This window comes from Stylophora pistillata, chromosome 4, assembly GCF_964205215.1.
Source record: "Stylophora pistillata chromosome 4, jaStyPist1.2, whole genome shotgun sequence".
Classification (NCBI taxonomy): Eukaryota; Metazoa; Cnidaria; class Anthozoa; order Scleractinia; family Pocilloporidae; genus Stylophora; species Stylophora pistillata.
The window spans coordinates 20,160,274-20,186,888 of NC_142522.1; the positions used below are offsets into that span (position 1 = coordinate 20,160,274).

At 38.1% G+C, this 26,615-nt stretch overlaps 2 protein-coding genes across 2 annotated transcripts; both read right to left on the bottom strand.

Annotated features, from left to right (window-relative positions):
• Nucleotides 1-108: 108 nt before the first annotated feature.
• On the bottom strand, nt 109-4,668 carry LOC111332949 (ZP domain-containing protein). The gene is made up of 6 exons (XM_088757669.1): nt 4,506-4,668; nt 3,445-3,795; nt 2,479-2,698; nt 1,508-1,660; nt 1,174-1,307; nt 109-646 (listed from the first exon to the last, which is right to left on the bottom strand). The coding sequence occupies exons 1-6, from the start codon at nt 4,570-4,572 to the stop codon at nt 345-347; spliced, it is 1,227 nt and encodes a 408-aa protein (XP_088613795.1). The 5' UTR covers nt 4,573-4,668; the 3' UTR covers nt 109-344.
• A 1,384-nt stretch (nt 4,669-6,052) lies between these two features.
• On the bottom strand, nt 6,053-25,962 carry LOC111332922 (uncharacterized). The gene is made up of 25 exons (XM_022938403.2): nt 25,785-25,962; nt 23,360-23,622; nt 22,646-22,925; nt 21,562-21,848; nt 21,267-21,419; nt 20,868-20,911; nt 20,413-20,513; nt 19,814-20,138; nt 19,141-19,212; nt 18,421-18,453; nt 17,744-17,785; nt 17,082-17,453; nt 16,197-16,238; nt 16,009-16,056; nt 15,258-15,290; nt 14,178-14,213; nt 13,182-13,532; nt 12,379-12,483; nt 11,872-12,075; nt 11,177-11,299; nt 10,392-10,739; nt 9,976-10,201; nt 9,115-9,267; nt 7,540-7,679; nt 6,053-7,039 (listed from the first exon to the last, which is right to left on the bottom strand). Exons 1-25 carry the CDS (start codon nt 25,911-25,913, stop codon nt 6,807-6,809), a joined length of 4,143 nt encoding a protein of 1,380 aa, XP_022794138.2. The 5' UTR covers nt 25,914-25,962; the 3' UTR covers nt 6,053-6,806.
• Nucleotides 25,963-26,615: the final 653 nt, after the last annotated feature.

Below are 26,615 nucleotides of genomic sequence, written 5' to 3' on the forward strand. Positions count from 1 at the left end.
TACTTTCACACCATTCCTGCAATTTGTGCCTTATAAGAACCTGCCATAAGGTTTTTTAAAGATTCAAAACTTAGGAACTGTTAGCTAAAAAGTTACATCCACAATGCCTCATGAAAACATAATACAGTATATTTAGTTCACTAATGCCTGGTTTACACCATGGAGCCACACTTTATATTGTGGAAGAAAATGTTCATTGCACTACAGACTCCAGAAAAATGTGATCTTAGTCCCCCATTATGTTGTGACTCTAAATGTACTCAGAAGTGTCACTTGAGGTTTCTTTTTTCCAAACATTTTTTTGAATTCAAAAGTATTCAGCCAACTAGAGTGACTTAATTTTCCTACATGGCAAAGGGGTAGATGCCCTCAGACTGGACTGTAAACTTCTGTCTGCCATTCCGTGGAGTCATGACATTCTGGTGCAACCCTCCACTGGTGAATAACTGGACTTCAGGCCTGGCATATCTTCTGCTCATTTGATCCTTTTTTCTGCTCATTAAGTTGCATGTCTTGTTTGTGGACAACAAGGATCTTGAAATGCAGTAAATCACAGATAGAACAGCAACAACTAACATTGCAGCTGTAGCGAATCCATAAGCAAAAGGTGTGCTTCCCATAGCAGTTGCGGAATGTTTTAAAAGATCTATGAATGCAAATAAAATGTTAACCTTGAGATTTGATCTAAAAATTTGCTTGGACTTTCAAGAATGATTTGAGATTCTATTTCGGAGGCTTGAGGTGGCTTATTGCTATATCTGGTTTTTCTTTGGTAGATTTTAAGTCGTACTTTACAATTATTATCTAAGCAACTATCTGTTCATTTATCTATTTTGTACACGACTCCATAAGCTGCAAAGCTTAAATCTTTATCGTGCTAAGGTAAAGAAAATATGATTATCATTATTATCACTTAATACAAAAGTCAATTAACTTTATGCTAATTTGTCTCGTAATCTTAACAAAATAAGTGGGAGATTATGACACCCCTTACTTCAATGAGGTGTAAATTATGCTTATTGGCCTTTGGATGGAGATAGAAGGCTAAATTAATGCTCCTTTCTTTTTCTTTTTTTCTCTTTTTTTCTTCTTATCAGTGCTTGCACTAACTTCCAATGGGAAAAGCCACTAGGAGCACATGACTTGTATGACTTATTTCCTGTAGTCATTTACCTCCACCTTCATTTTGAGTCTCTTCTTGGAAAATTATTGGCCCTCTTTTAAAGGTATAGGGGCCAGTTGTGTCTACAACACTTTTCAGTTGCCTTTTCATCCATATTTCTGGTGGTGAGCATCCCTGGCGACACCTTCAAATAAAAGAAATTTAGTAGTTCAAAGAAAAAAACTCAACAATAAAAGCAAACTTAGAAAACAGTAAATAAAATGAAAAATAAAGTAAAAACAAATTTATTGAGTGTATTACAACTTAGCCATGCAATCCAATTAACTCTCTGGTCAAAGGATGATCTCAGCAAACGTAGTAATAATCCCAGTATTAAGAACTTACCTGGATTTCTCAGAATCTCTGTCACAAGCCAGCAACTCACAGTGCAAGTAAAAGGAATCATAATCATTGAGGAACCTAAACGCTCTCAGTCGAAATGTCTGGCTACTGCTGTAAGGGTCATAGCTCTGTTCAAGAGTTTTATCCATTGGACAACTGAAATAATTAAAATAAAATTAATGCAAGAAGTGAGGATGATGAGATGAGAAATGAACTGGTGACCATATATTTTGCCACACCTTGAACTTCATTAGCAGTTAATTATTAAGGCTTTATTAGCATACCTATGAAGTAAGCCTTGTTGTGCTATCAATCATTAGCTCTTTAAGCTTTTTATCAAGACATGAATTGAAGTCATAAGTCACAGGGGGCTATTTCAATGTGGGGTAGGGCTGGCCCTGAGAGTAGAGAAATGAATTGATTAGGTCAAAGTTTCTATGCTTTCCTTGATTAGATTTTAAAATATTTTAGAACCCTCATTGTGCTGCAAGAGATATATTTTTCAGAAACCCTCCCCCTGCCTGATACCTGGTTCTGTTTGTTTTGCATTTCTTGTTACTATTTAATTCAGAAAGAACAATCATAATAGGTAAGCTCTAAAAATGGGAAGGTATCAACACACTCTGAGCTATTTAATTTGTCTTAGATCTCATCAATAAATCTCCTTACTATCTACTGAACAATTTTTTATGATGCTCCACAAATTTGGTATTGGATCAACTAATAATCCCTTGGCTGTTGAATTTATATTCCCATCAATGGTTGGCTTGATATTGTATTCACTTCACATTATAAGGAGAAATTCTGTCTTGGTCACTCATGGGAATTGAAGGGTTAAGTAGTGGTACTTATTTAGACACGAAATAATACAAGACAGTCACTATTGTATAAGTGCCCAGCCTGTAATATCCCACACAATGTTCCTAGTTTGATATTTGGATGTATAAAACCATGCAAGGTTGAATTTTACTCACCCGTCCTGAATAATGCTGTATTCTGGCCCTGAATAAAAACCAGAACCATTGGTAGCCTTACAGTTAAGTGCCATTACCACCAGGTCAGCACTGGACTCCACACTGTACCTCAGATACATGTCTTCATTGAGAGTCACTTGCACAGGGTAGGAGGTGTGAGGTGAAGCATATGCAGAGCTTCTGTAAATTTCGAACCTAAAGGTGAGGTTACCTTGTCTTTCTGAAAATTGACATTTATTTAGAGAAATGATAGTCATGAATGAGTAAATGAAATGGGAATGATCTTTTAATTAAACTTCTATGGTTGTGGCCCATGCTATCCATCCAATGTAATTATCTTGAGGTCTCCTCTCTCCCTATAACTATAACTGTTAAGTTTTGGTATTGCTGAAAAGGCAAACAAGTGATGATGATGATGATGATGATGATGAACAGTTGCAATGGAATGCTCACAGTAATTAAGTAAAGTTTGAGTTGTATTCTGTCCGTAACTACGTCTCTTTAATCACTTATAAGATAACTAACAACAAACGAATTCAATTGATATCCCTCGCTCGTTGCTCCACGTGTCATTACCTCCTCAGGTCATGTGACCGACAACAGTTTGAATTGCTTTAAAGAAGCCTCAAATACATGCACTGATAAAATAATTGATAACTATTGATTAGAGAACTTGGTAATTAATACAGCTTATTGAAGGTAGCAAAATTTCACTGTCTTAAAATATTTGAATGTGATCCTCAGAAAATTAAAAATTATGTAAAAAACAATATCGACATCACAAAAATAGTTATTTATAGGAATGATAATATTTAATTTGTCTAATTCTGTCGAAATGAACTTCAGAAGGAGCAATTTTTCATTTCATTGCATGGTATGTTCCAAAGTATTGTCACATTGTTGCTTGTATTCAGAGGTTTGATATTGTGACTCATCATGTGTCAACCCAAGAGCATTTATACGTACCTAAGGGTGGTAGTGAGCGTCTCCTCGGAAGAACATCCAAGTTTGGAATATCTTTCCTAGAATAGTTGCATTTAAATGGAAGTTCAAAGTCATGTTCGCGAGTAATCACACTGTCAATCGGCTCAGCATAGTCGTAGACGACGTTTGAAAAGACAAAATCCTCTTCTGTTTCAAGGAGCGTTGTGCCACAGCCATTCAAGGATGTGCTAATAAAAACATGCGACTCGGTTTCGGTGGCTTTGCATGAAGGGTCCAACAAGTGCAGATGACTGGCATCTAACGACGGGAAACTTCCCTTGTCAAATGAAACTTGTATTTCTTGGCTGCCGCATGTTACAGATACTCCCAGTTCTGAATAACGTGTTAAAAAATTGCAGAATTAGGAACTCGATCCTTCTGTTGATACCAGTCACTATCGACCCTTTTACCCTTAAGGTCTAATCGCTTCTTTGCTTTAGAGATAAGGGTGACTAGGTGCCCGGCAGCCGGAGACGGTCTCAAATAGACTTAATGCGCGGCAGTCACAACTTTTCGCAGAATTTCCACCTAAAAGTTTTTTTAAATTTCCTAGGAATATCCGATGTCTGTTTACACTTTAACTTTCTGTTGAAAATCTCTCCCCAAGAAATCTCTGAGTTCCTTTGAGAATGACTCGATCAACCTCAAATCTGAGTTGTCTTGAGATTCAAAATTCTTATCACTAGGGAGGCAGGAATCAAGATTCATAATGTCTGTTAAATCATGTTACTCGGCATAAGTTAGTAAATCAACTGTACCACGCGGTCGCTCTCTGATAGAATGAAGAATCAATAAATCCTCTGTTCTTTGGAAGGTGTCCAAAACATCGATCGTCAAGTAATTTTAATCTGACAAAGCAGCCCGCACTTACGTCCTTTGAACTACAAGTACTAATTAAGACATTCTTAAAATTAATTATGAGTACAAATTATTTACGTTGCTAGAAAGCGCCAGAAAGTTATGGAACTTTAGCACAATACATGAATAGGAATGATTTGTGTTGCCAGAAAGCGCCTGAAAGTAATCGAACTTTCGCACAATACCTTCACTGCCAAACGCAGATAAAATGAGAGGGAAAATAATCAGAACAGATTTAATCCAGGATTCCATCCTTGGTCTCGACGGTGTGAATGACACGGTGGTAAGTATGTACAATCGATTAAGACCGGAGTCGCGAGGGTGTGGCAGCGAAAGTGCAACCAGATTGCGTGACGCGTGCGCTAAACGTGGATCAATCCCAGAGTACGTTTTGTTTTGGATTTTCAACCCAGAGCGAGGTGAGTGGCGTGACAAGGAAAACAGGGAAAAGCATTTATTTATTATCATTATTTTTATGATTTTCAAAGTATGTTAGCAGTCTGAGGTCAAAGTTAAAGCGCATAGGTTATAATGTTAGTTTGAAAATTTGGTCTCTTCGAATACTCGCCTTTATTATCCAACTACACTTCGTAGAGTACAAATAACTCCATAGACGAGTACAAATATCCCGCGGTATTTGTACCGTAGAGTGCCGGTTAAACAGGTTTTCTCGCATCGCGCAAGCGAAGAATTAAATTGTGGTTATGAAAAAAAAAAATGGCGGACAATTTGAATCCTATTTCTGACGACGAAAAGTCAGAATGGCTGGCAAATATACATCAAGTTTATTAGATGAATCGAACGAAGAAAAACAGCTAGACGACCTGGAAATTTATTCATCTATTAAAGAAAAAAGAAACATCAACACGACAACACGCCAATTCTGTTCCGCTTCGCATACTTCTGTCACGCACTCCCCGTAAATAAATATCCGCGAAATTCGCCCACACTGAAATAACAGTTTGGAGTGTTGGATAATAAATAACTTATTAGACGTTTTGTTGTGTAGTATCGCTGAGTATTTTACTCGTTATTTGTATTTTGACTCGCCCTATGGGCTCGTCAAAATACGGCACAACTCGTAAAAATACTCAGCGATACTACACAACAAAACGTCTAATAAGATATATGTATTTTTACTCGTTATTTGTATTCTGACTCGCCCTACGGGCTCGTCAAAATACGGCACAAAGTACTCGTAAAAATACTCAGCGATACTACACAATAAAACGTCTAATAAGATATATATAGTTGTATCAAAGGCTAAGTTTCTTCATTACTCTAAGTGGTCTTTCATTTTGAATCATGAACCGTCAAAGGTCGCAAATTTCGCCGTGTATCGTCAAAATAAAATTGTTTTAAACACACTCTCGGCAGCTACCGTAAATAGAGGAGATCAACTTCTACCCACGTAGACATGATTTGACGATTTGGGGTCAGTAAGACAACATTTCGAATAACAGCTTTTGACCCTACCTATTGAAGGTCGATCAGTGAGTTTTTTTCTATCTTTGCGATTGTTTGAAAGTGCTGAAAATATTGTCACTGTCAGTGACGTAGCGTGAAATAATAAAGGTGTGCGCATAGCGCGGAATTGGGAGCGCCAAAGGCGCCCTAAACTAAGGGGGTTTGGCGGGGTCATGCTGCCCCAGAAATTTTTGAAATTTAGGGTCTCGGAAATGCCATTCCAACTATTTCCGCAGAACGTTTTTGTAAATAAATGCGACAGAAATGCAATATTTTCTTATTTATTTTACCCATCTCTGAAGTTTTCAATAACATACAACAAAAAAGGTACGGGAGAAACGAACATACACACCAGTATAATTCGAAATTTAAAATCAATCCTATTTTATGGTAACTGTGACAAATGCTATAAGGGTATTAAAAAAAAAATTCCAGATTTCAGCTGTACGCACGCGTTCTTACGTGCGTACTGAGTTAACATATTTTAGCTTAATTCTAGGTGCACTAGAGAGTCCGGAGAGAAGGTGCGCCTATTTAATATTTCTCGACATTTTAAGAGGACTACAGTTAATGAAAATAAAAGTATGAATGAAAAGGCAGGTTTGATGAAGAGAAATGATAATCAGCTTGGTTAAAAACAACCTTTCCTATTCAGTTTTGTTTGCTTTTTAAACTGAGATCCCGTTACAGTGATCAAAGATTTTTAAATTAAGGCACGACTTATGAGATCTATACTGTTTCGAGTTACATATCCTTCAAAATATTCCCTTTAAATATTTAAAAGCGATCTATCCAAAATAAGGCCAGCAGTCTATAAGAGACTACTCATTGTAAAGGTGGAGTGAAACAAGCAAGTTACGTAACCTTTAAGGGGTTAAATTTCTCAGGAGGGGGAGGAGAATGTTTAGTTTTATCAGAGTTGCCATGAAAGCCCGCATACCTCTTAACTTCCGACATTAAGTATGTACTCGGTAGTTTGTTATGGAGGCAAACACACGATGTAGAAGAATAGCATATATTTAGAAAGAGTCTTCATGTTCGACCATGTCTTCAGGCTGAACGTAAGCATTTCTTCTGCTTAGTTGTTCATCTTGGGTTGCGTACTGGTCTCCAACCTTGTTCCTATTCATGAACCGTCGGGCAATGCGGTATTTGACAAATAACACAGCCAATGCTGCAACTGCAATTAGAGCAAATCCTCCAGCCCCTGCTAGGCCACCAATCAGCGCAGTTTGCTTGTTTTGATCTGTGTCTGAAATTTGAAAGCAGGAGATGAATCAAAGCTCAAGCGGGGACCAAAGAAAGGGAAACATTAAGTTTTAATCTATCTTTTTTTTCTTATTTCTGTTGATGAAATTTAGCCGTAGAAAAGAGAGAAGGTAATATCTTAATATTTATTGGCAAGAAACTAAAATTAACTGTTACCTTGCTTAAAAATCACCCTAGTGTACCTATTCCCAAAATCCTTTTATGCTCGTCTTTTTTTTTTCACAATAGACCAGGACTCGAATTTTCTTTTCTAAGTTTGTGTTTTAAAAGTTTTTCTCATCGTCACTATTATTTTTGAATTAGTTGCGATAATGGTCAACTTGTGAACATTTAAAATCTGAACCAGTATGAGTAATACTCCAAACTACTTAAATTTGAAAATTAGGCAAGATAGCGTTGATATCTTTAACACAAGCTCTCGATTAATTGATAAAACCATATTTATTTCGATCCCCCATCTCTTCACATTGTATGTGAACTTGCCTCCTTGCTCTTGCTCTTGTTGGATGATCAGTGGTCCTTGTGTTAGGGTGACTTTGGTAGTACTCTCTTCGTGTTCTATTTCGTCACGTGTAACATCCCTCCGCTTTCTCTTCTTGTTGCCTAAACAACTTCGGCTGCACCTGTCAAAGTTGTAGAGGAAGATTGAATTAGCTTCGAACACCTTTTTTTTAATCTCACGAGCGAATCATATTGCGATCAAGTTTCACAAGTATGGTCGTGGTACCCGTCGCTGATGAATATTAATTTGGCATCTCCTAGCCTACAGTGTTTTTCGGAAAAGATCGTTCTAGTTTCGTAAAACGTTTAAATACTTGTGAAAAAATTTCGGAGGCTGGTATTTGTATGTATGTAGGTATGTATGTATGTACGATATTTAGACAGGCCAGCCCAGTTCAGCTTGAAGCTGGCTTAAATAAGGGCCTGTAGATCCCACCATCCCACCCCAGGGGAGGACATCCATCACACAGTAATCTCGTGTGTGGGAAATTAACGTCTCCTACCCCAACCCTGCAGGAGACGGGACCTCCATTTATTCGTCCCTATCCGAGAAGACTAGAATATCTAACCATTTCTTGATGTTATAGAAAGGTGGCAAATTCTTCTCAATTATTTTAAGACCTTGGGTGTTGGTCCGGCCGGGGCTCGAACCCTCGACCTCCCGCACAACACTCCAGCGCACATTGGGCTACCTGGAAAAGTATCTGAAAATTTTTCTTTGTATAAAACGTTCACGTTTCAGAGAATAATAAATGAAACTGAATAATCGGTTGTCTCACGATTTAGAATCAGGCTAATAATTTCATTGTCACGATGAACGACAACATTTCCTGTAGCATTATAGAATAACGTTGACTGACGATGAGATTTCTGTGCTATTTGTTTGTGCCATTGATTGTTTTGATGTTGTTCTCGCAATGACGTAAGATGATAAGAGAAAAGCTGCGGTACCCGGCTTCCGTTTGAAACGCATTTTGTGCGAGTACCTTTGTAAAGGTAGCCAACTGCATACATTAAAGCAATTCCAGCTGAGTGTCGAAGGCTAAAACAAGAGCTTCTGCTAAACCAGTTGTAACTGATTTGTAATGTCACTCACGTTTTCTCGTTACCACTGGCAGTTACCTATGTTAACTTCTCTGATTGGGCTCAATGATCATTTCGATCTAAGAGGTGGCTTAACGATGCTCATGCAGGAGACTCAGTGGCCTAATGGTCAGTGTACTGGACTGGGTCGAGAGGTCTGAGTTTGAGACCTGGCCACATCAGTATGTTGTTTTCTTGAGTAGGACGAGTTACTCTCACAATGCGGCCTCTCTCCACCCAAGAGTGTAGATGGGTACTGGCGAATTGTCAGGGAAGCCAGATGTAAATAGGAGGGTAACCTTTCAATGGACTAGCGTCCCATCAAGTGAGAAGTGGTCACACTCCTATTCGCTTCATGATACAGGGAAACCGGGATAAGCTCCGGCTGGGTGGGCCAATAGGCTCAAGTACAGACTTGAATGTGCATGATAGAAAGAATGCTCTCAGTATAGCTGTACAAGTTGCTTAATTCACCTGGAGTTTGAAGAGTATCTGTGACAGGCCAAAACTTCGCAGTGAATGTACACCTGATCGTAATCGTTGAAGAATCTGAACGCTTTGATTTTAAATTGCTGGTAATTCCTATTGGGATCAAAGTTGTAATCCATGGTTGTATCTTGCGGACAACTGTAGATAGTAAAAGTAAGGAAATGCGTTGGCCTATGTGGTCCAAGTCCATCAGTTCATTACTCTATAAAATTAGTAAAACGTTTGAATTTGTCCTTCAGTAAAATGCTGATTAGATGAACAACTCGATTGAAGCCTTGAGCTACTGTATTTCTTTTTCTGTTCCAAGCTTTTGCTGATCTATGGTATCGCTGGGGAATGACGATGTCGTAGATCGACGAAAGCTCGGAATAAAAAAAAAATCGAATCGTCCATTTAATCGAATCGTCCATTTACTCCCTAGAATTATTATCCGATAAAGTCTACTCTTCTGTTTCATTTTAATACTCGAAGGTTCTCCGACCGCCTCCATACTTTGCACCAGAAATTAAACATTCGCAGCTCAAGGAACTACAAACCTTTAAAAGCATTTACACGATTTATTTATAGAACTGAGAAATATAGGTGATATGAAATAAATATCGTTCCAACGAAGGGCTAACGCTCGAAACGTCAGCTTTTATAACCGTAACGGTGGCCAATTTACCATTTCAACTTTGTTGATATATTCAAATTATTTCGTTACCCCCACCGACGCAGCCCCAAACAGTTTCTTTAGAAACTATCAGCCTTTATGAAATAAATAATCCTTGATTAAACTAACTAAAAGTTTTTATATTTTTTTCCTGAAAGACCATTCAAAATAATACATCTGAGTACCATACATACCCGTTCTGTATAATAGAGTATTGTGGCCAGGAGTAAAAGCTTCCAGTTTTAGTGGCCTTACATGTCACGGCCATTATTACCAGATCAGCACTGGATTCTACACTGTATCTCACATACAAGTACTGATTGATTGGCACGCTCAGAGGGTAGTCCTGCTCAGTATAGGGTGTGGCAAATGACGAACTCTTGTAAAAGTCAATTTTAAAGGTAAAGTTACCATACCCAGCTAGACAGTAGAAAAGGTAAAGCCATATTAGTACAAGACTGTGTTAAGTTTTGAATCATTATCAGACTTAAACAGCTTTGCATTCTACCTTCAAGATAAAAGGGTGGCATCTACCTTAGGGGGAAAGCAACTTAAGGTATGCATTGCTGATTTGAAACAATCGGAATAATTGCCGAAAAGTTTTATTTACCTTCTGTTCCAAAGTGTAGATGCTGAGGCTTGAAACCCAGGTTGACCCATTTCTTCCTTGAATAACTACAGTAAAATGGAATTTTTATGTCATGTGATCTAGTTATTACATTGTCGATAACGATCACATCCGTTCGAATTTCATTCCAGAAGATAAGATCATCTTCGGTCTCGTTGACCAGTGTTCCGCAATCATTTAGCAGAGTGCTGATCAGCAGATGGGTGTCATTCTGTGTGGCTCTACATGAGGAGTACCTCAAGTGCAGTCGGGTGGCGTCAAAAAAGGGAAACGTCTTCTTTTCTAAGGCAACTGTCATAACGTCACTGCAGTTAACAGACACACCAGGTTCTAAGATGAGGTAAACAAATCAATATTCTTAGATTTAGCAGGATTTAAATGTGTCCCAACTACTCGTGCCTAATCCATTACAACTTCGAAATGATTGGGTCACAAAAAATTATCATGTATTCTTGAACGCAGTGCATGATTAATATATTTTTCGTCTCTTAATCGAAATAAAAGAAAACTTGTATATCTTGTGGACATGGGGCAACCACTGAAGACCGTGTCTGGAGAAGCGTCTTCAGATGGATTAGTACTGCTGAAATCTTGCTTAAGCTGCTGCATTCGATAGTCATATTATCTCCCGAAAACTATAAATTCACGGTATTAACTTATTGGAAGGGTCATTGCTCTTTCATTGTTTATCGTTGTCTATTTCCACTTAGAAATCAGTGGAGGAAACTGCCTTCAGAGATGAAAAGAAGATGGTTTGCATTCCTTACCAACACAGGTCAAATTGTTAGCACCCATACTGGTTCCGTCCGGACAGCCACAGTAAAATGATCCAGGGATATTGTAACAATGATGGCTGCAGCCGCCATTACTGATCAAACATTCATCAACGTCTATGTAAAAGGAAAATAAAAGTTAGAAAATTGAAAGAAAAACCTCAGCCACCTCAAACATTTAAATTGCAAGCTAGACTTAAAATGGACAGTTAGGTAAAATGGAACTGAACGCGTACAAGAGGAGGAGAGTAATTTGGGTGGTCTGAGGTCTATACTAGTAACCCTTTGACCCTAAGTGTGACTAGCATCTGATATCTCCTTTCAGCATGGCTTCTGAATCTCACATTTAGGTTACGAGAATAAAGGAAGTGATCCCAAACTAAAGAAGCTTCTGATTCTTCCAAAAATTTTCTTTGGTATGCACCCTTAGAAATCTATCGAGAACAGCATGAAGAGTATAGATACTTAAGTCAGGATGCAATGGGTTAACTTGATTGGGAACTATTGAAAAGTATGAAACACCACGCGTTAAACGACAATTTGGGAGCGAAGCTGAACATCAACACACAGCGATCTATTATTTCATTTGCCAACGCGTCAAACGTTGTTATTATTGTTTTTCCCACAAAAATTCGTAGTTGCAGAATGAGAATATTACCAAACAATTTTCCTTATAAGATAAATTTTACCCAAGCATGATTTCCCATTTGCAGCCAGTTGGTATCCACTAACGCAAAAGCAAGTGTAACTTCCAACCGTGTTGTGACAACTTTGATCGCATTCCGCCGGTAAATGAAATTGAAACTGAGAAAGATCTGGTTGAACGTTTACACTTGAATCAGCATAGAAGGTCGTTGCCATTCCAGAGGCTGGTGTCGGGTGGATTCCTTGCACTGCAAACAAACGTACACATTTCTTCCTTTGTCAGTTTTAGCCTTACTCGCTTAGTCTATTCCTATCTATTTTATTAGGCCCAGTCTTACAGTAATAGTTAATAACGCTATTATGTTTTTCATCACTAGATTTTATATTTTCAAGTTTGTTCGAAACATGTTCTTTATGAAAAGATGCTGGTTTTAAAAGGAATTGCATTTGGGCTAGGAAATTGTTCATAAAAATATGGCAAAGCTTCGGACAGGTAAGTGAAAGTCATTAAAGAATAGCCTTTTTCAGGAGCCCGGGTTTCGTTCACTTACCATTTGACGAAGTAGGAGTAGCAGTTTGTGTCTGTGTGGGCAAACACTGCACATGGCTTGTGAAAGACACTTGTAGGCTTGATAACACAAAATTGTTTCCCGCGTCTGAGGAAGAGTTTGGATTTGTAAATATTACGAAACAAAAACAATAACATTAAATAGGACGTGTTCTTTTCGGTTCTAAGTATCATTCGTAGATTAACCCCATGAAGTTATTTGAAAGTTATGAAAAAATGCGCAGAACAACAACGAAGCTCTCGTATGTTTTGTCTAAAGGTGAGAAAAGTTAAACAAGTCGTGGTAAACGCTGGACAGTGCCTGAGTTCGGAATCTTTAGTATGTCATAGAGTTTAACCCCTCTATGCCTGCACAATTTACCCTTCTTCACCTGGCAAATAAGTCCTTTTTGCTCACAAAGACTTCCTTACCCCTCCACCAAAGCAGATTATAATTGTTATTTAGGCTATTGCCGATGAACTCAAATTTTGCGCGCTGAAGTATTCGGCATAAGGTCGATGCTTCTAGATTTTGATCTCTTAACAAAAGTGCATATTCTCCTCAAACAAAGAAAATGACCATAAATGGTGCGTTCATTAGCCCTATTCTTAAACCGGAACCAAACCCAAAGTTTGATATGTCCTGATTCAATCATCATACGACTTGACTAACCTCGCAAACGACTTGAACCTGCTTTAAATTTTCATTCAAATTTGAAATTGCCCTTACTCTCTGTCAGCCATGAAACTTTCATCTACACATTCTAATTTAAGAAAGGATTAAAGAAATATCTTTATTCCTCTTACTATAACTTGTAGCGTAGAAAGAAGCGTAAAATCCAGGCATCCTTATGACACCGTCCGAATGGAACAGCACCATGAGGAACCTTCCACTACTGTACAATCCGAACCATGACAACTGGCCACACGCCTTGAAAAGAACAGGGCTGTACAAAGAGTTACCATCCAGAATTGTCACATAATCCCACGGGCAGTGAGAACCTCCATATTCCAAATGGAAAGAAGAGAAGTATAGATAAACGTGTCGGCCAACTGGAGCTTCGAGCAGCCAGGCGCACTCCTTGTTATTCGGGTAACAACTTGGTTTTCCCGGGCTCTCAAAGTGGCCATAACTGTTGAAGTGATGGAAACAGTTTCCTGTAGAGAAAAACAAAACATATCAAATTAAACACTACTAATTTGGACCAAAAGAATATTCTCTCGTTTGAAATTAAGTGAAATCTTTTGTCCAGGTTTCACAGTGGTCGTCGATTTGTATTCACGCTGACTGGATATTTCTAAGGAGAGTTAGCACTAGCAAAGTTTCCTCACATCAGATAAGACAGGTGTAAAGCACCGAAAGAAGCATTAATTCATCTTCCACTTAAATAACCAGGCCTCAAATTAACCATCCTCCTTTACTCTATCATAGCGCAAAAGTGCCACAATGGACATCCTATTCTAGTAATATGCAGGGATTTTGCCACCGTCGACCCATTTAAACAGCTTCGCCTGCCACGAGTCTCCCACGTCTCATTGTGTGCATCAGTCGTAGAGCATCCGAATTTCTAATCGAAAGGTCGTGAGTTCGACTCCTATAAGGAGAAATTGGAGTTTTTTTTCTCTGAGTATGCTCCGTCATTCACTGAATAATATCATCTTTCACATTGATTTAGTAGTCAGCGGAATTGTTGAAATCTGAACCGAGAGCTTTGTAACTGCTCCACTTAAACCACATAGTAATTCAAATTAACACATTAACTTAACAGCGGCATGCCTTGATTTCTACCATCTGTCACTCACCAGGAAAAGCCGGGGTAGCAACGGCAATATACTGGGCTTTAAAAAGGAAGAATAAACAAGAATGACCGTCATTAACATTGAAATTCATAACCACAAAACACTATTCTTAAAAATGCATAATTACACTGAGAAAGGCTGACAAACCTCTTGCATTTTACGCTTAAGGTGGTGATTCCTCAGAAAAAAAGTTATCGAACAATTTTCTTAAAACTCTCCTTAAATGTTCCCTATCAATGTCTGTTTAGAAGAATACAATAAAAAAGATGAGTCATCATGCTAGTTTAGGAGATATGATGAGCCAAACTTATCCCATTTACGCCTGCACTGGCACTAATTATGAGTGTCAATTCATCGGTTCTCGGTACATTTTGCTGTAGCTGAAAGCAAGGGTTTTTAGAGTAACACTTAAAAAAAAAACCTTGGTGGAAGGAAAGCTGCAGTCTCGAACGTATGGATAAATTTGACATATATTTGTGAAAAAATTACGCAATTTTAAACGACATTGACTTAAAACGTACCTCGAGTCGTTGCTTTATAGGTCATAATTTGCAACCTCGAGTAACGACCTTCGTGCGCGCGTTTAGCAATGTCCTCTTTTCCCATCGATGAATGTTTTTAATTTTCTCCAAATCATAGGGAATTATTTTAACACAAAAATTGTGCATAATAAATATAGGTCACTGTGCTAGTTCAAGAGCTGAAGACCATCGTACCTTCTTACCTGGTCCATTGATTGATAAACAATACCATATTCTCGGTAAGTGCGTGCTTATGCGCCTGTTTACTTAGTTTTTGTGCGTAGTACAAGGTGCGCAGTTCAATACTGAGGAATCACCTTAAACATGGAAACTATTTCGTGGATTATTCATCCAATTTTTCTTTCTTAAGAAGACCATTTCTTCAGTAATTTAATGTAATCATGGAGGAAAACAGAATTTTAGGAATGGTAGAGCGTCTTCAATGTAGTCCTAACATCTATCCAGTTCGTTCGTTCGTTCGTTCGGAATAACAAATTAAAAAAATCAATCAGGGTAAAACAGCTGAAAATTTTAAATTCGTATTAAGGGAAAGGTTACTTACAAGGAGTAGGTGCGATACTAGTTGAGTGAAGAGCTAAAAAATAAAATTAACATTCATTGGAAATTGCGTTAACGTGGAACAATCTCAACTCTATCTAACAAAATAAAATCGTATCTTTGATACTTCATTATATCAACCACAAACATAGAACCGTTACCTTTCATGTGCTTTTTACGTTTGCTCTTAGAGGAAAAAATTTGCAAGGTTCATGAATAATTCAAGTGCATTCCGAAATGTGCCGCAAAATCTTCTTTGTTGTGCAGTGCAAGATGCAATGTAAACAAAATAGGAAAATCAAGATCCAGGGCAAAGGCCCGCGGAGCGCGTAAACACTGCTGGAGGCCTTTCACAAGTTGTGTCAACTTTCGCTCTTCGGTACCGGTTCCCCTAAAACATTCTTTCAGCCACATGTCGAGTTCTTTTTTAAATTTAATTTTTTTTCGACAAAGTAAACTTTTTAAGGAAGCAATGAAAACTGATTTCTCTGACTAAAGAGAAAAAAGACAAAATTTAGAAACTTTTGACCACAACTTGTGACGGTCATTTCACTGGTATAGTTTTTGTATTATTATATGAAAGACCACATTTCATTTTGTTGACAATAACCTTAAAACACGCGACATAGATGCAGTAGACGTTTTAGTGAAAGTGAACTTCTCCAATTCATTGCAAAATAACAGTAAAAATGGTTCGACTCGTTTCTTACTTCCAAACATTTGGTGTAAAAGTGAGCGGAGAAACTTAGTCTTACCATTCCCAGAAACATACATAGACGCTGTCGCCGTCGGCTGTACAGAGGCTGATAAGTTGAACAAAAGGATGTAGTTACTTTTAATCCTAATGTAAAAGTGGAACGGTAATAGGTGTATTATGTTACGAGGAAACAACTTTGACAACGCTGACGAAACAGACAAAGAAAATTTTAAGCAACAGAAATACCTGGTGAGAGTGCTATAGTAGTAGACGTCGATGAGTAATTACCTGTTGAGAAAAAAGTGAAGAGCTGTATAAATTGGGATTTGACGTCATCGATAAATAGGTCTAAAAAATGTATTTTGTGGTAATCCTAATTAGCATAAATTGATATTTTGCCGGCACTTATCGGAGGACTGGGGATGGCTGCGAGGTACACAGAGAGTTATGGGATCGTGGTTTGTAAGCAGAGGTCGTTAACAGAGTAAGGCATTCTACGGTCAGCCTTCACTGGGCGTAGCTGTTCGTTTTCGTTTTCGTCTTTTGTACAAATTTAGACCGTTAGTCACATAGTACCTTAAGTAACTATGTAAAAATGTCATTTATAGGATACCCTAAAACCCCAAGGGTGGCACCACTGCCTTGGTCGGGGGTACACGTTCCCCGTTTTTTCCACCTGCTGGTTTTTAGGGGTTTTCGTGTCGGGCTTTGGTGCATTTAGTTTACTTCAATTGTAATAGGCTTCTGTTAGCATATCGATTTGGCGTAAAATAAACGGTGGCTTGGCTGGCCAACCCGCCCAGATATCAACTCTTTGTGTCAGCTTGAGCAGTGAAGGAAAAATTTATTACCTGCGCTAACAAAATTCTACTCTCCGTTCTGTTACTCTCTTGCTGCCTTTGCTGTCTGTTTCATATAACTGTCTGTCGATCGGGTTTGTCTATTGTCTGTTAGAATGTGTATGCTGTTCGTCTACATGTTTGTCTCTGTTCAATTCGTCTGTCTGCCTGGTAACTGGCCATTTGTCCCTCACAACTGTCTGTCTGCAGTCTATTCGTCTGCTTATTGGTTTTCTATCGGTCTGTCTTTCTGTCTGTTTTTCTACCAGTCTATAATGTCTGTCTTTCTTACCTCCTCCATTTCCACAAAAGCGAGAGTGACAATATGGTACGGGTACGAGCTCGTACACGTAGAAACCACTGCAGTTACGAACGCGGATGTAGGCAGACCATTGGCAACAACTTGAGTGCCAATGAAAACACACTTTAACATAGACGATTCCATCAGCGACCGACGGATGTTGGCCACTCAACCAACCCGTTATGTGGGTGCCGCATCGATTTTTTCCTACACAGGACGTGGGCATCTCTGTTCCAGCTGCACCAAGAAATCTGTACCATCCAGGTTGTAAGGTGTAACGATCACAATCTACATTTCCGTAGAAGCCGTTATAATGACCCATCCCTCTTTCTGCATCTTGTAGGTAAGAGTGGTTATAGCATTCTACAAAGTAATGTCGAATGCATGCTTTAGTTTTAGTTGTGTTTCACAAAGATTCACAACTAGTAATTTTTTAGTTTTTGTGTTCAGAAATCTGAAATAACAGAACAATACAATCTTCACCATACATGTTTTTAAAATAGCCTAGAATGGTACTAGAGAAGTTCTAGGAACAATCACGATCTAATTCAGTTTATGTTCATTTTGAAGAAATTTAGTTATTACTGCTCTAGTAACTAAGAGTGTGATCTGAAAGAATAGGGATTAAAAACGCAGAAACGTTATATGAAAACCTGAAGATTGTGAAGGAGCTGCGCTAATGGATGTAGATGGACCTGTGTAGAGAAAAAACAAAACTTAGATTTAATTTTACTGAAAGATTCAGCCAAAAATTAGCAAGCATTTTTCAAAAAGAATAGTGACAATATATTGCAAACGACGAACATCACATTCACAAACAAAGTTCAGTGTTCCCTATGGCTTTAGTGCCTTTTTTTAACATCTCTCAAAATTAATATTTATTAATTCTATCTAAAAACTTTCCTATATAGTATCAGTATATTGGTTTAAGCTCAATCAATAGCTTTCATGTCATGTGGTAACTGTACTGCAATAGTGGTGTCAGTGGTGATAGTAGTTAGTGATTGTGGAGCTAGCAGTGGAAATACTTATAGGAGTAGCAGCGGTATTGATGGTGGTATTGGCAGTCAAAGTAGCCATGGAAATACGCAGTGGTACTAATGGTAATATTAGTGGTAGTAGAAGTAGTAATGACATCAGCCTTAGGGGTGGTGAAAGTATTACTGGTATTGTAAATGGAAGTGCTAATAATCGAGGTAGGGGTATAGTGGTATTAGCAGGGGTAGCACTAGTGGCAGTGTTGAGGTTAGTTTTAGAGTTAAATGGTGATGGAAATGAGAGTGGTAATGGGTGTGGAAGTGGTACTAGTGTTAGCGGAAAAAATAATTACCAGTTGAAGTAGGTGTTATGCTTGAAGAAGTGGCTGTCGATAGAAAGTGAAAAGCACAATAAGATCACAAGGAGAAATAATCATACAATTAATACCGACGAGATCTCTGTTTGAGGAGTAAGCGTTTGTTAGTTTGTTGGACACATCGACTTTCACCTGTTAACGTTATTCTTAACAGTGTGGCAAGAAATAAAAAATATGCATTCAGTAACAGGTCTCGAAGAATTACCTTGCAAGCGCCGATATTGTGCATTGAAATTCGAAAGGGCAAACGCAAAATGAATCTCTTATGTCTTTTACATTTCTTAAAGCCTGCACTAAGCATGACCGGAGGGATATGCTAAATTGTAATCAGGAGAAACGAGAAAGAAATCAACCAAGATGTTAACGTGGGAAACATTTTCCAAGGTATGAATAGCTGAAAAGTTTACTAAATCAAACACTGAAAAGTAATCATGTTGCAAAGATTATTAACTATAGCGATGAGTTTAAAAGATACCCTAGATGAAACAGATAGGAGAATATACAGGTAAGATGTTGTTTTCAACTCTGTCATGAGATTAACGTAACCCTTGTTCCACGAACTGATGGGGTAAGCCTGTGCCTTGAGATAATCGAATGACTCAAAGAAAAATTATGTTAAAGGTCCCATTTTCCGTTATTGTTATTATTAGCAGAAGGAAGCATCCCATGAAAAGTGCTAGCAGTAAATGTATCCACCTGAAGTCTGGGTATATTGCCACCACCAGTGAGATCGTTTTGACCGATGATGTCCCCCACATTCATCTATATCTGCAAAGAGAAGAGAAATTTTCGCATCGATAGACTCTCGTTAAAACATATCTTGAAATTGAGTTTATGTTAGAACGGTTTACACTAGTTGGATTATTATGATTTAAATTTTGAAGCCGTGGCTTGATCTCACTGGATGTTGGTTTGCTTTTAGTCTAGGTTTCATACTCCAACAATAAATAGAAAAATCTCGAAACGTACAAATTGTAAAGGAAGAATGTTAAGCAAACTTTGCGATCTTCAAAAATTTCATACATTGCTGCATTATTACGGAAAGTAATTTCATTCTGAACGACCATGTGGAAATGAACAATACATATTCCATTTAATCAATTCCAACAGAACATTCTTCATGCACAGAACCTTTTAAGATAATTATGGGAAGAAAAATTTTCGTTGGGCCGCGTAAAATCATTCTTACTAAATACATTCAGCCCTATTACTGAATATTATCAGACTTACTGATGGCGCTTTTTGCATTGTTTGAGATAGGAGTATAGATTATGCACCCTCATAGCCTACAACGAGACGAGACAGTGCAGGCTAAAGATGCCAGTTTTGTGAAAATGTTTAAAATCAAATATTACAACTCCGGATGTACCCTCACACTTTTGAAAATTTGGAGGAGCCAAAGCATAACCAACAGGGCATACACCATCTACAGAGAAAGCCCAGTATTTGGGTGAGGTTATACCAGGTGTGGGTGGACCGTCATATGAGCAGCCTTGTCCAACGACTGCACCGTGATCTATCAAGATGGCGTATGAACCGTTCATACTCAGTGCAGCCTTGGGCGTGGCAAAATGCAGTGCTGTGCGATTACTATCGATAATAACGTAACCGGAGAGGGCATCCACTTTAAAGACGGTAAAACCATTTGACTGCAGAACCAATCGTATGAATGCTGAGCTACGAGGCTTCTTTATCTGCAAGTAATCAACCTCAAATCATTAACAAGCGTTTGCTTCCCTAACCTTTCAAATTCCCAAGATCTTGACAGCTGGTTCTTCTAGAAGATGATTGCAATTTATGTTTTTGGTTTTTTCTAACTGAGAATCTGGAGTTATATCCTGGTAATCTTCCTTAATTTTTATTCTTCATGATTATTATCCCTCCAAAGCACGGAAATTTATCAAAATTCTAATAAAGGATCTACATACAGGTCACTCTTTGAGAAGGAAAGAACATAGTTTTCCTTACCAGTCTGTCAAAATGAATGCTCCACCATATTAGTCCCGTTCCAATCTCACTTGGAGGGCTTATTGGCCATCGTGTTTCCAAAATAATACGAGGCGTATTACCTAGAAATAATTGAGTGTCTCTATGGATAAATAACGAAATGATACGTGCCTCTTAATTAGTGAATGATTAAAGGACTCCATTGATATGCTTTTGTTTCAATTTTTGTTTATGATGATATTAATATCGTTTAATTGTTTGTTTGTCATTAACATAGTAAATATTCTTATTCATTTTTTGCGCTGTTATGTGTATTTGTTTTTTTTTCTAGTCTGTATTAAAAAACAAATGGATCAAATAGAGACACTCTTTAGCAGCATAAAACATTAAAAAGGAAGAAAAGACTAAAAGCAAAAGCTCAAAATATCCACTTTTCTTAATGAACCGAAATGGTCTACAGGATTAAAACTACTTACTTAGACCCACAAGGATCGTGACACAACGCCATTCACTTTGTAATCTGTATCAATTGGAAATTATATGAAACATGAATATATATAAACGGACTTACGCAACATGAACTTTTTCATCCTCCTGTAAATTACTTACGGTATGCGCTAAGATGAACTTGACAAAAATTGATTTTGCTAGTTCTCGAGTTTCTTGTTCTAGTAAAGAGCTCTGTCTGTTTGGTTGGAAGTGCTGCCCGACATGCACATGTTGCACTCCATAAAGCGCATTTAATGTCATACTTTTGTCTTGACAGTGATCATTAACAATAAATGAGACTTCAAATTACTAAATCTGATTTAGCAGTTCATTAAATTCTGATTCTAGGTGCAAATTTTTTTACACGACGTATAATAGCGTCTCACCCGTCTGAATCCAAAGCTTGAAAGCAGAACATCTGCTGTCCAACTTGGTTCTGATTCGGATACCACGTGACATTCCTGAAGTAGATGCCTCCATGAAAGCGTAATGGCGTCAGTTGCATACCAAGTGGAGAGTTTGTGTTTATCTCGACGATACTTACAATATAAAGAACATAGTCAAGGATAACAGCAAACATAACATGGCGAGTAATGCACCTTTGGATATGTGTCATATATTTAGTTCATAGATGGAAAAGTCAAAGTTAGATGCCCTGGACTTACAACCTTGAATACTTACTGTTTAGCAACGCGTGGAAGCTGCACCTCAATGACTGCTCTGTATACTGACCCAATCTGAATCTCTGAGCATTCACCATTTTGAGGTGTGGAAGCAGTAAAAACAGGTATGTCTTGGCAAGAAGCGGACGCATTGTTTATTATGACAAGAAATTGAAGTGGCACAGCGCTGAATGGTCTGATGTTATTGAAGTTTGTGGTTCCAGCTGGAAAGTCTTCCAAAGTTAAGGTCACTACGTAAGTACCCGATACTGCACGTCCACCTCTGTAAGTTAAAACGCAGTTTTTCTGCAAAGAAAAGTATGGACAAACCATTTATTTAGATGCATTAGATACGTAGTTAATGTTCTTACCACATTTTGATGTAATAGGCCATCTAATGCTGAATACGGAAACATAGAATCTATTTGTTTTATTTGATAAAGAAGCAAAATGTTAATGCTGACGTTATCTTTGCGTCTTACCTTCAATAGATCTTTAGTGAGAACTAATTAAAATGCCCGTAGATTTCAGCTTATTCTATAAAATTGTTTACAGTTTAGAAAAAAGTTCATGAGATAAAAATAATTTTTGCTATTGAAAGACATGTAACTTAACAATATTCTAAGAAACGCTGAAACGTAAGCGTTGGTTCGCTACCGCTGATATTACAATTCAGCACATAAGTTCGCTTCTTCCCTTTTTCGCTTTGGCACAATTTTTTAGCAGGTGCCTTCATTTAGTATACCACTATTTCTCTTCGGTTCTCCTTGTAATTTCCACACGGCTTCCGAATGTCGTTTAATTTACTCGGTCGTTGTTCTACCCGAGAAGCTCTCGCTGGGTGCTTTGATTGCTGTCACGCGCTTTTCAGTGGGCTCATTAAGAACTTCCAACTTGATCACAAAACAAGAAGATAAATTTTCTTTTTCTGTCTAAGAAACGTTATCCACAGTTTTGTCTTGGAAGTGGAGTTTTAAGTTCTTAAAGGGTGAGCATCCTATTTTTAATAATTGAGCTTTTAGATCGTTCGCCGAGTTGTGATTAACAGGTGCATAATTTTCATGTACAATGAAAAAATAAATTAATAGAGCGAACAATTTTACCTCATCAAGTTCACCATAAGAAAAACTATCATTTCTTATAAAGGACTCGGCGTAGGTTGCCCAACGACATTTCACAAAATCGCCATCTGGATCTTCAACCGGAATTCTAAGAGACTTGTGACAGCCCTGTTGAAACCGTACTATAGCTGGGCTCCTGGAGACTGGGGACGAGTTTATTTTTCCATTATCTGATCGTTTATAAAGATTTACTTTAGTAGATACCAACCAGCTTGAGTCTGCATATCGCACAAGGTTAGAAATCCAACAACAACTTTGGTAACTGTCGACGAGACAAGAAAGGAGGGTTTGTAAAAAACAGCGAGACTGCAGAAATTTATCTTTATTTGGAAAGACAGGCTACCCCACCAATGAAACTGAACATGCAAAAACCTCATACGCTTGCCAGCTGATTTAAAAAAAAGTTAACTGGAATGAAAGTAATTAGGAGTCATGGATTGACTGAGTGTTGGAGTCAGTGATGGATGGAAGGGAGGAATTCGAGGTCATGAAAACATTAGGTAATGCCTTTCAGCCATAAAGTTCTCCGAGTTAAAAATAAGATATCTGAAAGACCACCCCAATATTGAAAGATAGTTTTGGTCATTGTAAACGGCTCTTAATTGTTCAAGGCTTTCTCCTGCGTTGAAACTAAAACGTTCTTAAAAAGTTGTTTATTACGAGTTTCTGTTTCCCTTAATTCACACACTAACACACCTCACTGTCCACTGCAGATTACTAGACGGAAAACTGTAGGTGAAGTTATTCTCCCCCATGGACCAGTCTTCGTCGCGACTAAAGTCAGTGCAGTGAAAGCGTGTTTTTGCAAGATAAAAGGTCTGCGAACACACTGCACTGGAATAATCGCTGCACTTAGCTATCCAATTATTCCCATGTCCAATAATTCCTCCTGTGTTAATTGTGTTCTCATCACAAAAAATAGACGACCTTCGAAAAGCCAGACGAAAGGTAAAATGAATCTGAAAATAAACAGAAAAATATTAAACAAAAGCTAGCATTTCAAATGATGTTTCGGTCATCTCTAAGACCTTAAATTAGCCAGCACAGTTTATTCGATGTAATCACACATAAATTGTAAGTCATTTTACGCTGGCGATACTTCGTGATGGCCTTATCAAGTTAGGTGGTCATGGCCCATTGTCAAGTAAAAAAAAATTAGAGATATCGATAGAACGTAACACGTACAGAAAAATAACAGAACAGTATTTCCCTTATATAGCTTGGTGTAACGACATCTTACTGCACTTATTGGTAGCCGAGTCGCATAAGCCTTCCATAGACAGCAGGAAACCTAGTATTTACTTTACTATGTTCTGAAGGTTTCTGTGGCCATTAGTCGTTGTATACCTTTGGTAAAGCAGGTATATAATTTTAACTCAAAGCAATTTTTAGTTATTTTCTTTTCTGAAAACAATGACTGTTAGTGACTTTCTATCATAAAATAGGTTGTGGTTTGTCATAGCGGTGACCAACGCTTCTTAAATTAAAGAGAAGCATAATCGTTTGTCTCACGATGTGATCATTTTAGATGTGGATCGCGACTTTTCGACTGCATACTCCTAGTCTTATTCAGGCGATAAGGTATATTGAATACGTGTCGCCCATCTATACTGTTGTGCTCAGCTGTAATTGGCTGGAATTCCACGGCTGTGATTGGTGCGTCTTCGGAAGGTTCTCTCTTCTATCCGCTGCTGCAGAGCTCTCCTGCAGTAGTGTTTCTCGAAAGTCGGCATCTAGGCTTCTGAGATTTCTGTTCCAATGTCTCTATAGATGCTGTTAGTCTGAAGTCTTATATAGATTGCCTCTTTCACCTTGCGCACACATTACAGCTGAGTTTAACAATATAAGTGACGCGTGCTCAATCGACCTCAACACCAAAAGAATGAGTATGACGACAACCGATTATAAAATTTCTTTTGAAAGAGTTAATGACTTCGGCCATCGCTGCATTTTTGATGAAGTGGACGGTTTCATTCTTGAAATACCCTTCCGGTTGACGCCTGTTATTAAAAGAAAGTTCTTTAATGTTCTTTATATACACGCGTTTCAGTAATGTAACACAGTTGGCGTTGCGAGCCTCTTTGTCGTGGAAAGTTAATTAAATCAATGGCCTTGACTGCCAAGTCGGAAAAACTGGAATGTTTACTAAAAGTTATCGGATGTGGTTTAGAACTCTTTGACGTCTGGATGTAAGTTATGAATTTAAATAAATAACAATATAAGCCGCTGTCTTTCCAAGAAATGGCCACAGTTGATTGCGTCAAACAAGATATAGCACAATTCTAACTTAGTTGAGTACATCGTTTCTTAAAATGTTCGAAAAAGTTATTTACAGTATTCAAGAAAGGCTGAAAAGGATCTAGATTAGCAAAAGGAAAACGTATGTTTCAACTGATCTGAAGCATTCGAATGCCGTTAAACCAAATCTTCATAAAGAAGCATTTGTGCAACATACCAATGACGTGTAACAATAAAGAAATATACGCCCATTGAAGTTGGACTCAGTGCACAAAACAAATCTCCTTCAATACTACGATATATAACGCCACAACTTGGCTAGTGATAGCCAGGTGTCAGGTTTGTTCAAATGTTCTGTGCTGGAGTATGCCTTCTTCAGCACTTAGGTTTAAAGAAAAGAGACATGACTAGAAAGGAAAATGCCACCACTTGGTGAAGAGGCAATTGTTTGTCTGTATTATGCTTTATTTGATACTTCGTTCGGTCTCTTGACAAACATAAGTCTACAGTAATGTTTAGAGAAGCATCTCCGCGAGTTCATAGAATCTGAAATACAGGATTTCCAAATCAAAAAGTTTCAAGGTCTTGGTGGGTCGAAACAAGGTGACAGCCAGTCGCTCTGAGTAGACTGTCTTGTGGTGCCTTAGTGAAATTTCTTGACCACACCTCGTTAAATGCTTTGGAGAAAACGTTCGTTTGCAATGGTACATTACATTTTTGTCTTTTTAAGAAGTTAAAACAAAAACTAGTATTACACATTTAAAGGCAAGCTCAGAAAATTGAGCCTTTACTCATACCTCCAACGTTTCATATACAACACGCAAGAATGTTAGACAAAAGATCTAAGCAAACCAGCTCAATAGCGTGAAATTTAGGACCATACCGTGTTGTTATCAGCATCAGTCGGAGCAAAGCTCATGAAGGCATGTCTGAAGTGAGACCCTTCCACTAAATACGACCTCTGCATGAACACCAATAAGCAAAGAAGGAACGTGAATGTATGAGCTGTCATCCTAGGTAGCCTTTCGTTTCTACTGACCCACTCCGAAAAAAAAGGTTAAGATGTAACCGCTAAATCCATTTAACCAGACACGCTAGGCTTAGGCCTAAGTTAAACTATGTCAATCAAGATTACTCGCGCGTATCCAAGGTAACCAATTAAAATAGCTTCCAAGCCATGCAGGACATACAATATGCTTTGTCCATAAAATAGGGACGCATTTGTTTATTCATTTGATATTTTGTCATATCATTAAGGGGAGGCCTTTGATCAATTGGTAGATTTGACAGAGGTAGTTTGGTGCTCAAGCTAAGAAATCACCTACCAACGTGGGCTGCATATCTAACTGCCTCAGAGTAGGTCTCGTGAATACGAATACAGAGTAGCTTCTTATGAAATAAGTAAGTCGAGTTATTTCTTTCATGACACATTATATGGTTATTACAACTCAGGTTTACTTCTGCTTAATCATGAGTGAAAAGAAAGCTTATACTCCGTATATCTCACATCCCAATATGGTACAATAAAGTTAGTTTGGTGCACATGCATGGCAATCATTCTTTTCCTCATCATTACGGAATCGCGCCCATTGAAAAACGTCGCACGGAAAATGCAAATAAGCTAGAAAAGAGAAAGAGAGCATGCGTAACTTCATGCAGGCCTGTCAATCTGACTGTCAATCATGTAATCACCCGTGTACGCCGTGTTCGCAAG